Genomic DNA, 14941 nt, shown 5'->3' with positions numbered 1-14941 from the left:
TGTGGGCCAAGTTAGTGGCCTATATAGAGGGTAGTAAATCTTGCTTCTTCGGAAAATAAGTAACCGAACACTCGGTCCCATTGCTCCTTCTTGTGAAAACTTCTTGTTTTATCTTGTGAATGTTCAGGACAGACGTGCAATTTAGAATCAATGACCAGTTATAGAAGTCGTAGACAGATAGATAGATAGATGGATAGACAGATAGACAGATAGTAAGTTAGAAATGAGATGACTCCAGTGCAGATTAGTGATGATCATCATTCTTTTATTTTATCTTGTGAATGTTCAGGACAGACGTGCAATGGGTACTGGTGGGATCAGCACAGCTCCTAGACAGTTTTTTATGAAGTCTCTTTGGTAGTTGAATCAGCTGAGTTGAGTCGTATATATAACACCGGTGTCGTCCTAAATCTGGAACACCCTGTACCTGGGTATTAATATTAATAATAATAATAATAATAATAATAATAACAATAATAACACCACTGAAATATCGATTTTCTTAAACAGGAATTATTATTATACAAATTCCCATTTTATTTGTATACTAGTATTTCCACATGTGTGTTTCTTCATCTTGTCAGAATGCTTTAATTGACGTGTGTGTGTGTGTCAGTGGCAGGGTTTGGCACAGCAGAGAGGATTCCACATGGAAAGTGGAGTTATCTTCGTGGTTCACTGTCACTACAGCAGCCGCTTCACTGTATGCCATTCCGGGAAGAGCTTCACTTGTGTTTGTGTGCATAGTCGTGCACTTAATGGCATGTCAGGATGTTAGCCTATCAGACAGTTACAAAGGAGGGAGTAGCTAGTTAGGTTAGTTCACCCTGAAACTCCAACAAAACTCCCACACACTGTCAGCACAGTGTACGCTCTTAATCAGCAGTAAAATAAGCAGACGTTTACAAACACACTGTACTCCATGTGAACAGTGCTGACCGTTCCCAGGACCCAACTGAACCCAGGACCCTCGAACCGGGTTGAACTCTTAAAAGCAAAACTGCTGGATTGGTGAGTGATGAGTTCACTGGTGTACTTCACTACTAACCTGAACCAAAACCCCCGTCAATTATGTTAACATCAGAGGTCTCACAGTACTGTTTGCAGACTGTTTCTAACTGTAGAAAGCTAAGTGCGGTATTAGAACAATACTTCAACAAACAAACATATTTAGTGTTCAAGAAATATTGAAAGTTTCCTATTGAAGGTATAAGCTGAACATATTCTATGCCAAAACGTTGTTGAAAGAAGTGAAACAGCCGTCGAAAAATAAGATTTGAAGGGGGAAATGAAACTGTTAATGTTAATGTTACAAAACTAGTAACAACAATTCTTGCTAAGCAGTACCTGTCCCAAAGCATACGTTTTTATGCAAGTCACTGTTCCCTTTACGACTCCGAACTAAAATACCCTCTTCTGTGCTTCCAGACATCGCCTCCTCAGCTCCTCCTCACTGACACCTCCACGTTGCGAGCGTTCTGTTTGAGCCCAGATATTTTTTTTCTTTGCTCAAAATTGATTCCAGCTTTAAGACAGCCAAAACACCAACTGTGACTATTAACCTCCGCTGGTCTATCCGTCAAGAAGCGTTTGTTTCAACACGACAGCTCCTGTTATCCACTGCCACCAGACGCTGAAGGCTTTTCAATGGGAGCTGCCATGAAGGAACAATAGGCCAGGCCAGACTTCTGCCGTTAACCAGAGGGCTGACTTGGAAATCACAAGGTTTACCAGCACGAACCATTCAGCAGCACAGAGAGAGGGGGATGCTGCTCTGAGACTTCAGGGTACTTCAGGCCTGGTCTGTGGCCGGTCAATTAACCTCAAACAAGAATTACACATCATCCCCAGGCTGTTAGTCTGAAACAACTGGGACAAACACGGAAAAGAGGAACCATTCAAACTTCGCAGAACTGTATCCATTTACCAAACTGCTGGATATGTATTGTCTTATGCACACAATGTTTAAAAAAGAAACAGCTCTTAAATAAAGGGCATCTTTTGACAGATTGGTAACAAACACCCCAAAACAATTCAATATGTTGATTCTTACCGGTTTCCCGTGTGGTTGTACTAGTGGATTTACATCCAGAACACAGTCATTCTGATAGCTTGTCTTATTAAAATGTACAGCCTACCAGAAAAGATGGTATCGCACAAACCAAAAATGCAGTTACAAGAAATATTTTAAAAAATGCAGGTGTATCCAGAATACAAAGATACATAAACAAAATGGGATCCAACGCACGTCAGCTTTCCAAAATAAATGAATAAAATGAGTGTAGAGTCTGTATGCGCAACTTACGTACACTGTCATCCTCTCCACTGACACCCTGCTTCTGCAGGGACCTGTTCACTTCCATGGAGAATCTCTCAAACTCCGGCTTCACCGACCTCAGCAGAGTCACAGTCTTGAGGGCAGCGTAGGCCTGCTTGGCTTCCGTGTCATACTTGTCCCCTCTCTTCCAAGAGCCATTTCCTGGGAGGAAAGGGGCAGACGTTCAGTTTCCAGGAAAAAACAATAATGACACCAAGACAAAAGCCATATTGCTCCTTAAAGGATGCTCTGTATATCTTAAGGTTGAACTTCTTTATAAATGACATGCTTTTAACGCATGACCATGATCATAACATAGACATAATTCAGCTAAATTACCTCAGCTCCAGTTAATTTATATTATAAATTCTGACCACAATTTCCCTAAATATATGAGAATCAATCACTCTTGTAAATGTGGTATTTGTAAAGAAAAAACTGATTTTGTTTAAATGTTTAATAGTTGAAAACACAGTGCAGTGGTGGATACCAGGGTATACAGGGTATAGGAGCCTTGTGATAGACTAACCATAGCCCTGGCCTTAACCCTTCAATTAGAAAATATCCATGTATAAAGATGCTGGCCCTGAGAACTGCTTGATAAAGGTTTTTAAAGAAACTATAGAAACAGTAAGGATTTCTTTAGCTGTTTTTTCTTGAGGCCACTGTGAAAGAATTAATGAGAGCTGTCACTATAGTAACTGAAGAAACGCCAAGTGGAACTTGTTATTATGGTATGTAAGAATCTGTAGAAAACGCAGGGATAACTGAGAACTGTATGAAGGTGGCAAAATAACACCTAGCCAACATGTACAAGTGAGCATTCACCTATAGGCAGATATGTATAAGTGACCATTCATCTATAGCTACGGAGATTATATATATATATATATATAGTTACAGGAAAATAATTTCATCCAGGGTTTCTGTGACGTCATAAATTAGGAGACCGAAGGTCCTTATGATGCTAATATTAAAGAGGTTCAGCACTACAGTTTGTTTTTTTTAAACGTAGTGTTTCAGTGCTGTACAGACGTTCTATGTCGTTATCCATTTAGTTTCTCTGAGATACGAATGTACCAGCTCTTTTTTTTGTAACATATTCTCATATATACATACATAATTTAGATATTTTATTTAACATTATGTAATCAAATAAACTACAAAATGATATTGCAGAAGTCTACCAGAAGTCATAATGCAGTACAGTATATATTTTTTTGCACAGTTTGCAATAATTCTGTGAGGTACGTAATGCAATTAATAAAGTTTAGTGGGTTTTTCTGGGGTTTTTTTTATAAGTCTGTGTTATGGACTACTAATACAGGCTAGATCAGCCCAAGTGTTTTATATTATTAAGCACCACCACCATCTAGTGCACAGCTAGTGTATTGCCAGCAAAACAAAAGGAAACAAAGTGGCAGCCCATTAGATTGCACTGGCTCCTCCTTCTATGATGACACTTTCATCAAACCTATGATACATATGTTAGTGTCAAGCAATTAGAGCTGAAGAGCAGCTTCTGAACGCTGCTTAAAGGACTGCAATGCCTCCCCTGTATTGGAGTAATTGAAATAGTAGAGCTGAAAAGCAGCTCCTGAACGCTGCTTAAAGGACTGCAATGCCTCCCCTGTATTGGAGTAATTGAAATAGTAGAGCTGAAAAACAGCTCCTGAACGCTGCTTAAAGGACTGCAATGCCTCCCCTGTATTGGAGTAATTGAAACACAAACCACTCAAACTGATTGCTCTTGTTATTGTGTTGGATGTTGTGGGAATAGAAGGTATTTTTCTCTCTCTTTGTCTCTCGTGTTTATGTCATTTCTAAGCCATGTTGCTACAGCCCCCTCTGGCAGTTCTCTCGTGTGAATCTGATTCTACACAGTAATATAAAACTGTCAGACAGCAGTAAATCAGCTTTGCGCAGTTTGTTGGCATTCGATGCTGATTCCAATAGTCATTGAATACTGAATTCAATACTTGCATATTGGAAACAGCACAGATGCATTCTATGTAGGAAATTAATGTTTTTGGAAACAAAAAGTTTTAAAAGGTCTGGCATAGTAAGAAGCTAAGGGTTAAAGCCCACCCAGTAAATACATATACAATAGGCCTAGGGTGCTTTCACATGACGTGTGCCACACCATGGACTTGGTAACCATGGCTACACAAACAAACACCTTTTACTGCACTAGTTCAAATAAAGGTATTATCCTAGATCAGAGAACCTGTAGCAATATCCACTGTTTCATGCACAGATCTGTCAGTACTTTGAATAAAATGACAGGAGATATATTTTCTTACCATAAGACGTACTGTTGAAGAGCTCGATGTTAAAGAAGATATAATCCCCATTGGTCATTCTGCGCCGATGAGCTGCAAGCATGATGTCCCGGATATCGTTGCTGGCAGCACACATGACGACTACTGAAAACGACACACAAACACAAAAACACATAGTAAGTCTCTTATTATTGCTTTAATTCATGCAGTCTGCATGAAGCCTGTATTTCGATGCTGAACTAGTGCTGTGTATTCTGCTCCATGTGTTGCTCTTTTTTTTAGTTATGTCCAAAAAAGTTTTTTATGAGTTCACTGCCACCTACACAGCTAATATACAGACTTGAAGGGAGATGTTTTACTGTTCATCTGAAAAACAGGAATGCATTAACTGCAAGTTATCTGTAAACAGCTGCAGTCAGATGCAGGTTTTTAAAATGGATTGTAATCATCTGCACCTGGGCTGTCCAATGGGTTGTCCTTGAGCAATATGGATCGTTGTGCTCCAAACTAGGATTCTTTTAAAGTAAAGTATCCTGTTTGACTCTCAGTGTGTCCAAGTAGATTGCAAGGACAAAGAATAAGACAAAATGAAACACAATGTCATTTGTATTAAACTTGCAAAATGTTTAAACACTGAAGGAGTGTCTTGGTTTAGTCTCATAAAACTTCAGTTTGCTACAGTTTAGTCAGCTTTTAAGTTTTAGAAATACAAATAAATAAATAAATAAATAAATAAATACAAACCCTGTTAACATTTTCTTCAGTTTGTATTTTTCTATTTTTCTTTAACAGCTCACTGGTCATCAGTAGTGACTCTTCCAGCCCTGATCTACACTATTTCTGCTCAAATCCAATTTAACTAGATGAAGGGGCCTAGAATATGTGGTCTTGAAAGCTTCTATATTTTCAACTTGTCGGTCAAATAAAAGCTACTGGCTTCAGCGACGTTAATTATTTTTCATCTCTGGACCAATGCAGCTAACACAACAAGTTTCAAAGAATGAAAAGTGCTTGGTTTGAGGGTCCACCGCCTGACCATGGCAGTAGACTCCTGCCCCTTCCCCCCATAAAAGACTGGACTAAGGGGTTCTGAGGAGAACAATTACAAGCACTGTGTTGAACTTCCATGAACTGCAGCACCACACTCCAGTGTCTTTAATTAACCACACACAGCTCTACTGTTTCCTGGCTTTCGACGCTTGACCCCTCACACCACAGAGGGAGGCCTCAATGTATTACAAACTGACCATCAGTACTTCAAAGATCTCCTCTACTTAACATTAACCTTTGAACATTTGCTTCAGAAGTGTGGAGTCTGTATCTCACTAAACAGCTCCCTTGTGCAACTAGCAATATTTATTCAGCTTACCTTAAACTATGTCAAGGACTCCAATTTGACTAGTCGGAAAAAAGAGGCCCTTTGGAATCTTACACAGGTGGAGTTCAGGTTTTCTCACTACACCGAGACCATTTTAAAAGTACAGCAAAGTGCTCGGAATATTCCTTAAAACACACACCAATTAAATATTTGTGATGTGTTCCCAAAATTCAGATATTAACATGATTATTTTCTTCCCACTACTAAGGGGGAAGAATTGCTGAAACACACTGAATTTACTTGTTTAAAACTTTGAAGTGTGTGGGGGAGGGGGGCGGCCGACGACATTTCTACTTCAGGCATTGGGTTCTGTGAAACGCAAATGCAGGACCGTTCCTGGATCTCAGAATCTATAAAATAATGTATTGCCCCGAATCTTCCCCTGCTTCCACAGGCCTGGCTGCCCATGATCATGCACCCTGAGAATGCCTGGCCAGCAGCTTCTTGGGATCTCTGCTTTAATTCTGCAGTCAATCATCTGCTTGTTTGTTTTATATGAAGTCATGATTGCTACAACTGGTTTACTCCAACCCTGAAGTCTTGCAGAATGGTTTATGAACAGCCCTTTCGTGTACGGGCTCAGCTGTGCAAATAAACTGCACGTGTTTCAGGCGTGTTTCAGACAAAGGAAACGGAGCTGGGGGTGAAGAGCACTTGCCCTGAAGACTGTTTGATACGGTTCATATATAGTGGTGATATGACCATAGTTAATCTTTTAAAAGGAGTAATACAGCCCACTGAAACACTAACATGTCATGCTCATAATGTAGGGGAGGTTCAATGCTGAGCAGGCAATGCACAGAGTATGTCAGAGAGATTCTAGTCTTAGGAATCACAGTGGTAGTACAGACCCTGGTTAGCACTAAATGTAAGCTAAATCAGTTCGAGATTAGAGCAAAACAGGGTCTGTGAAACTAGACAATCGACAGGAGATATGAGATCACTGTGTATTATATCGGCTTACTTAAAATAAATAACGAACCTCAAGGATAAAAAGCAACCATGTGATATTACATCAGTTTTTAAGCAGACTATTCTAATCCAAATTCGAACTTAATTGATGACATTCATGAACACTCTCAATGACTTTATATGGTTTCAATGTTTCACAATTATCGGAATGAATTGATACGCACTGAGTGAAAACACAAGGAAAGTGGATCCTCAGTTTACAGATAGTGTTTTATTCAAAAAGTGTCTCTGGAATACACTGTTCCTCAAAACCTTTAAACATTTTGCTTTCAATGGCTTTTATTTGTGTATAAGTAAAGACTATCGACAGCATGGATAACACCTCTAATTGCAGCCCATGCACACATGCTCTGCCCCTGCGGTGAAGGGTGGCGAATTCAAGTGTTACACCTCAAGACCAGCTACATCCCAAAAGCAAGACATCTGCTGGCTCTGAGATACGGAACAAACTTGCCCACAGCCACCGAACGACCGGGAAATTAAACTAACATTGCAAACCGATGCCAAATATGTGTGAAGCAGCAGGAAGGTCGAACTGAAATGCTATGTTATCTTTTCAATGCATGTGAATGTGCTATTACAGTATGGAGTGTCTCAGACAGGATTAGTCTTGCACAGGGTTTGGGGTAATTAAGGAAATCTCCTGTGCTTGTCTCTCCTGCAGTTACTTCAGAGTAAATGGGCCTATTATACAAACATAACAGAAAGCACTTTGAGGGTAAATAAGTGTGGAAGACACAGTACCACGTGTTGAAAAGCTACAAGCTGGAAGGTAGTGTTAATTGTGTCTAGTATGCTTTGGGAGACCAGTCTGCAATTAATGAGAGGTCAGAACAACACATAACGTTTTCAGTTTAATGCACTGTGGTATGTTTTAGTACTGCGTGGTAATGTAAATAGACTTCAAATTATTCAGCAGTTGGTGAAAATGATGATGCTTAATGCTTTGTGTAAATCATGAAATTATTTTTGTTGTTGTTTTTTTCAGTTATATGCATTAATTATTCTATGTAATGCATAGCCTTCTGTGATTGCCAACATCTGAAGTATACCCAACCCTGAAATAATGCAGGTATTTTTTCAATCCATGGTACTGAACTACAATTTTACATATTGACATAAGGAAATTAAAAATAAAAAATAAAAAAAAATCGCCTCGACACTTAAATGACAACACTGCCTTTGCCGACACAGAGAAAGAAAAGTTACCCAGAGCACAGCATATACCGTAGAAGTGAAAAGCAGAGCGAATAACATACTGCCTATTCAGAAACATTGGCACAGATGATCAGAAAGGGTTTCTCTCATAGGAACAGATGATCAGAAAGGGTTTCTCTCTTAGGAACAGATGATCAGAAAGGGCTTCTCTCGTACGAACAGATGATCAGAAAGGGCTTCTTTCGTATTTTCAGCGTTTCCACATGCAGCGCAGTATAGTAAATGAACAGTGTGTCTCGTCTGGGAGTATATTAATGGTGACGCACTTCATTTAGACGGGCTGGATAACTTGCTAAACTGTTCGACACTCGCCTGTTTTTATTTTCACGACGTTCGTCAATGGTTTACCTTCGTCAGAAGGGACAGGAATTCAACTGCTTGTTCAAGTCGAGATTGTAAATGTAATACATGTCGCCAAGGTGGATATTCTGATATGAAAAACCAATGTCCAAATGTAAAGTCTAATTGCTGAAACCTATTGGAGAAACAGGTGTCACGCCAATTTATGCTACCTATCAAATGAGTACTGCGCGTGCCCAGACTATTTTCACCCTGCACTGCGTAAGCAGAGTTTTTCTTTCAAAGACGCGCATCAAAAACTGTTACCTATTTTTTTTCTTTTTTGGATGAGAAAGTGCGTGTTTTTTAAAGTTACATCTGACTCCACATGTAATAATTCGTTTTATATTAAATACAGACAGGTGGTGTTAACAAACGGTAATGCGCTGACTAATCTGTTTTACATTGAAGCGCAGCGTTTTCATGACACTATATGTAACCCTTAATTACACATTTGTAAAATGTTTTACAAAGGTCGTCGTCGTCTTCTTCTGGATATTTCCTGGTGTGAATTTCGATCACGTTATTGATATTCGTTTAAAAATAAGCAATGTTAATTATATTTCATTATTTTAGTTTTGCTATATAATTTGTAGACTATTTTCAAACTCTCTATATAACCACCAAGATGAATTGGATTGTTTTAACTTGACAAAAAAAAAATAATAATAATTACTACAGAAGAAATTTTGGTACAGGGAGCAGATATTGACAAGATAGCAACATTTAACGCTCATACATGTCATATTTTCCGACCGTTACCAAATTTTGACAAAGTAGCAAAAATTGACGTTACACCGGTTCACGTGTGCAATCCACAGTTAGTGCGATTTTAGCAGGAGAGAACAGTGTTGGAGAGCAGTACACTATCCCAAATGAAATCACTGTATTGATTCGTAAAGAGATTTACATTATAAGCACACGTGGAGCACTATTTTCTTTTCTTTTTTTAGATAATGTTAATGATCTTTGAAATATTGTTAGGAAAGGCGTCTTTTAAATAAGCATTTGACATGTTGTACCATATATTCATAAACATATTGCAATATTATGTTTATTCATGGATTCTTTTTCTTTTTTTTTTTTTAGATTTGAATTATACTGATTATCACCATGATAAATGGCAAAGTGACGCCAATAATATAATCTTAGATGATTTGCCAGTGGGGACAAGATAGCAGCCTAGCCTGCTGTATGCAGTTCATTCTTTGGGAACAAAGTTTAAAGTAATCTGTATTTGTGTGAATTGTCCATATAGGGCGAGGGATGACAGGAGTGAGACGTACCGCTGCGGGTCACTTAAAGGTGGGTCAGCTGGTCAAAGAGACAGGGTTCAGGCAGCTATGAATGAATTCGATGCATTTCTATAATAAGTACATATACTTACTACCATCGCTCTCTTGGATCGACTTGATGATTTCTTCAATCTCCATGGGGTGCCTCAAATCAAAGGCAAGCGTAATTGTGTGGTACCCCTCTGCTTCCAGCACAGCGTAGACCCCCTCGATGGAGAAGAAGCAGTTCCGTTCTTTGTCCTCCTGGTAGATGAGAACAGCCCTCTTCCACGAGAAATGCTTAAACATCGCCCCGAACGCTTCCCCCATCTTCGAGTACGCCGGGGAAACTCGAGTCAGGTGCGTGTATTCGGCTTTCTTCGTGCCAAACCCGGATGCCAAGGCACCTGCAGAAAGTATGGGGATGTTCCAGTAGGACGCCATCCGCACCACTTGGGCTGCAGCGTATTCACAAACCGGACCCAGAACCACGTCGGGTTTCTTCAGGAAGGACCTTTCCACAAAGCTGAAGAGCGCTTGGTTGCCGCAGTTGGAGTTATTATAGTGGACCTTGAAATTGAACCCTGAATTAAGACTCTCGTTGGAGTTGATGCTCTTCAGTGCGTAGTCTATAGCTGGTCGAACCCTGGGGATGCTGAAGATGTACGAGCTTTCCTCTGGCAAAAGGACTAACACGTCGATGTCACTGTCTTCATTACTGAGTGCACTTACCTTTACAGGTAACACAAGCAACCACACGCACGTGCAGCTCAAAAACGCCAGGCATGGCATGTTTGCACCTTTGAATGTATTTTTTTTCCTTCCTTTTTTTATTCTGCGTAAAAAATTAAGAACAGTGAGCAAAGTCGTCTTTTTAAAACTTGTGAGAAGTTTGTTTAGGTTTATTGAGGTAGCGTGCACAGTTGGCTGTGTGAGCTATGCAGGGATCCAGTTTTGGGACTGTCTTCAGAAACCTTGCAAACCTGATCTAAAAATCCCTTCTGTTTTCCTTACTAATTCTTGTGTTTCCCTAGTAATTGCTCTTGTTTAAATAAGGTAACAGCTCAACCCGTTACCACACGGGGTGGCTCCGGGGAGGAATTTTTTAAGGATCTTTTTCATTATTATTCCTGCGTCATTCTCGCAGTCCACCTCCTTCTTAAAGTTGCAGTGTCCCTTAAAGAAAAATGCACATAAATTCTGCGACCGTTTCATGGTAATTATTATGAATTACAAGTTCAAATTCATTAGAAACAGATTATTACTAAGACATTAAGAATCATTAATATAAAACAATGAAAACACCTGCTAACATATTGCAAATAATATAGTTGTGCTGTGTAAATAAAGTGATTACTGTAGTCTATATCAAACAGGTTTGAATGTTAAACGCCATTTCACTTGTGTCCTATTATGCGTTATACAATTCATCCGGATTAATATAAAATAAATACATACAAAATACATTATGCATTTAAAATAGACTACACACAACCTGACTATGACGTTTCTTTTGGACTCCATCAAAATCTGATAGATAGAGATATAGATAGATCTATCTATCTATCTATCTATCTATCTAGATAGATAGATAGATAGATAGCAGTATGGCGTAGTGGTTAGAGCTCTGGACTCGTGGGTTCAATCCCAGGTGGGGGACACTGCTGCTGTACCCTTGGACAAGGTACTTTACCTAGGTTGCTCCAGTAAAAACCCAACTGTATACATGAGTAATTACATACAAAGAATAATGTAACAATTGTAAGTCGCCCTAGATAAGGGCATCTGCTAAGACATGAATAATAATATTAATAGTTAGATTGCTGAATGTTTTGGCTAAGGCATGTATTTAGTGAATTGTTTTGCTTCTCCATTTAATTTTTCTTTCAAAAATCAGAACACAAGCTGCATTATGCAATTTGATACATTTAGACTGTGTTTAACAAAATTAGAGCAAGTTATCATAACAATATAGTTGCGGATTTAAAAAAAAATAATAGGTAGATGCCAGTCGAATGAGGACAATGGGACGCAATGGGTTAAGATGCTATTTAAGGCAAATCACTTGAAATTTACCGCAACACATAATATTAAGGACATTTTTTTTTTTCAACTGCAAGTGTCCTCTCAAAATATCTAACTGTGAATTACATTTCTAGACAGTTAAACATTCGTCAATGTATTATGAATATTAACAGGAAAATAGCTCGTGTTCAAGTTAACATCATTTCATTCTTAGAAACATCATTAGCTACCGGAAATGGTATTTAGGCTCCTCATATTGTTACTTAATACGCATAAACTTATGTCTGCAGTGCGAGGTGTTTGTCATTCGTGTTTTAAATGAACAGAAAGGAAAGTATTTGTACGCCGTGCAATTTCTTAACATGGAAAGGATGTGTATTAGGGTGCATTGTGTGATTCAAAGTGACAAAAATAAGATCGTGAGACCAAATAATAAAACATAACTATGCTTCCTGTCATTGACATAACAGTTTTAAAAAAATAACTTGTTGAAAACAACGTTCGTTGTAGAATGCTAGGTAGCTGTTTGCTTGGTTTTACTTGTATTGTTTTATGTCAAGCTGTTATCATTCATTTCATGCAAGTTCTAAATGACTTTCTCGTCTACTCGCGAACGTTGATCTTTAACATGTATGTATTTATGTATGTACTTGTATTATTATTATTATTATTATTATTATTATTATTATTATTATTATTATTATTTATTTCTTAGCAGACGCCCTTATCCAGGGCGACTTACAATTGTTACAAGATATCACATTATTTTTACATACAATTACATTATTTTTTTTGCACACAATTACCCAACCAGTACTCCACACTGCTGCCCTTACTTGTTTATGTATGTATGTATGTATGTATGTATGTATGTATGTATGTATGTATGTATGTATGTATGTCACATGAATCTGTATCTTTTCATGTGTGTTATATGGATCCTTCACGGGGTTACTGTAATAATGTTCATGACATCAACCCAAGTGAAGTTCAACAACTGGAACAAACTGCAGTGATATGACAGCCGCGGTTGAATCCTGTAAACAGAGCTCCCTCTCGTGGCTGCATGGCAGAATTATTTGTCCACAGCAAGCACATTGTCTTGGCTTTAAGTGGCAGGTTATTAACATTCCTATAATGGATGCTGTTATAAACGAATATAGAATGAGATGTGGTATGCACAAAGGTCTGAATTAAATCACAGTTTACAGCACCACTATAGCCATTCTTTATAATATCTATGGCGCAGCCATAATGTTGATTTAATCCAGGCCAAAGATTCATTAAAGCAGCACATTAAAGATGGCATTTGGACCACACACACGCACGCACGCACGCACGCGCACGCACGCACACACACACACACACACACTGACACACACTGACACACACACACACACACACACACACACTGACACACACTGACACACACACACACACACACACTGACACACACACACACACACACTGACACACGCACACACACACTGACACACACTGACACACGCACACACACACACACACACTGACACACACACACACTGACACTGACACACACACACACACACACTGACACACACACACACACTGACACACACACACACATACTGACACACACACTGACACACGCACACACACACACACACACTGACACACGCACACACACACACGGACACACGCACACACACACACACACACACACACTGACACACGCACACACACACACACACACTGACACACGCACACACACACTGACACACGCACACACACACACACACACACACTGACACACACGCACACACACACACACTACTGCTCTACTGCCTGCAAAGACATTTGTCATATTGTTTTAATGTACCTGCCAAATAATTCAGCTTGGAAACTAGGAGTGTTGATAGTTTACAGTTTAAACATTAGCCAAGCGCTAAAAACATTTGCTTACACGTGTATTTAAAAAACAAAAAATCTAGATACACAGTATTGCAGCGTGGAGCTACATTCTAGATACACAGTACTGCAGCGTGGAGCTACATTCTAGATACACAGTATTGCAGCGTGGAGCTACATTCTAGATATGCAGTATTGCAGTATTGCAGCGTGGAGCTACATTCTAGATACACAGTATTGCAGTGTGGAGCTACATTCTAGATACACAGTATTGCAGCATGGAGCTACATTCTAGATATGCAGTATTGCAGCGTGGAGCTACATTCTAGATACACAGTATTGCAGCATGGAGCTACATTCTAGATATGCAGTATTGCAGCGTGGAGCTACATTCTAGATACACAGTATTGCAGTGTGGAGCTACATTCTAGATACACAGTATTGCAGCGTGGAGCTACATTCTAGATACACAGTATTGCAGCATGGAGCTACATTCTAGATACACAGTATTGCAGCGTGGAGCTACATTCTAGATACACAGTATTGCAGTGTGGAGCTACATTCTAGATACACAGTATTGCAGCGTGGAGCTACATTCTAGATACACAGTATTGCAGCGTGGAGCTACATTCTAGATACACAGTATTGCAGCGTGGAGCTACATTCTAGATACACAGTATTGCAGTGTGGAGCTACATTCTAGATACACAGTATTGCAGCGTGGAGCTACATTCTAGATACACAGTATTGCAGTGTGGAGCTACATTCTAGATACACAGTATTGCAGCGTGGAGCTACATTCTAGATACACAGTATTGCAGTGTGGAGCTACATTCTAGATACACAGTATTGCAGCGTGGAGCTACATTCTAGATACACAGTATTGCAGTGTGGAGCTACATTCTAGATACAAAGTATTGCAGTGCATAAGTAATTTTTCTTACTGGTGGGTACCCAATATGTGGGCAGCAGTGTGGAGTAGCGGTTAGGGCTCTTGACTCTTGACCGGAGGGTCGTGGGTTAAATCCCAGGTGGGGGACACTACTGCTGTACCCTTGAGCAAGGTACTTTACCTAGATTGCTCCAGTAACAACCCAGCTGTATAAATGGGTAATTGTATGTAAAAATAATGTATAAAAAAATAATGTAATTGTATGTAAAAATAATGTGATAACTTGTAACATTTATAAGTCGCCCTGGATAAGGACGTCTGCTAAGAAATAAAATAAATAAATAAATTGCAGTGTGG

The 14941-nt window shown here is 39.2% G+C and overlaps 1 protein-coding gene across 3 annotated transcripts in view; it reads right to left on the bottom strand.

Moving 5' to 3' along the window:
- Window positions 1-10876, bottom strand: part of LOC117403730 (atrial natriuretic peptide receptor 3-like) — a 28271-nt gene extending 17395 nt beyond the window's left edge. For 2 of the 3 annotated variants that reach the window (XM_034925498.2, XM_034925500.2), the window contains exons 1-3: window positions 9894-10876; window positions 4621-4743; window positions 2310-2479 (exon numbers count right to left, since the gene is read on the bottom strand). In XM_034925498.2, coding sequence (XP_034781389.2) covers window positions 2310-2479; window positions 4621-4743; window positions 9894-10572 — 972 coding nt within the window. In that variant the 5' untranslated portion in view covers window positions 10573-10876. The remainder of the gene's footprint in view (window positions 1-2309; window positions 2480-4620; window positions 4744-9893) is intronic. The other variant, XM_034925497.2, reaches the window with a different exon arrangement.
- Between the last annotated feature and the right edge of the window lie 4065 nt (window positions 10877-14941).

This window comes from Acipenser ruthenus, chromosome 1 (assembly GCF_902713425.1).
Source record: "Acipenser ruthenus chromosome 1, fAciRut3.2 maternal haplotype, whole genome shotgun sequence".
NCBI lineage: Eukaryota > Metazoa > Chordata > Actinopteri > Acipenseriformes > Acipenseridae > Acipenser > Acipenser ruthenus.
Note: the sequence above shows the minus strand (reverse complement) of the source record. Positions and strands in the feature narration are given on the sequence as shown.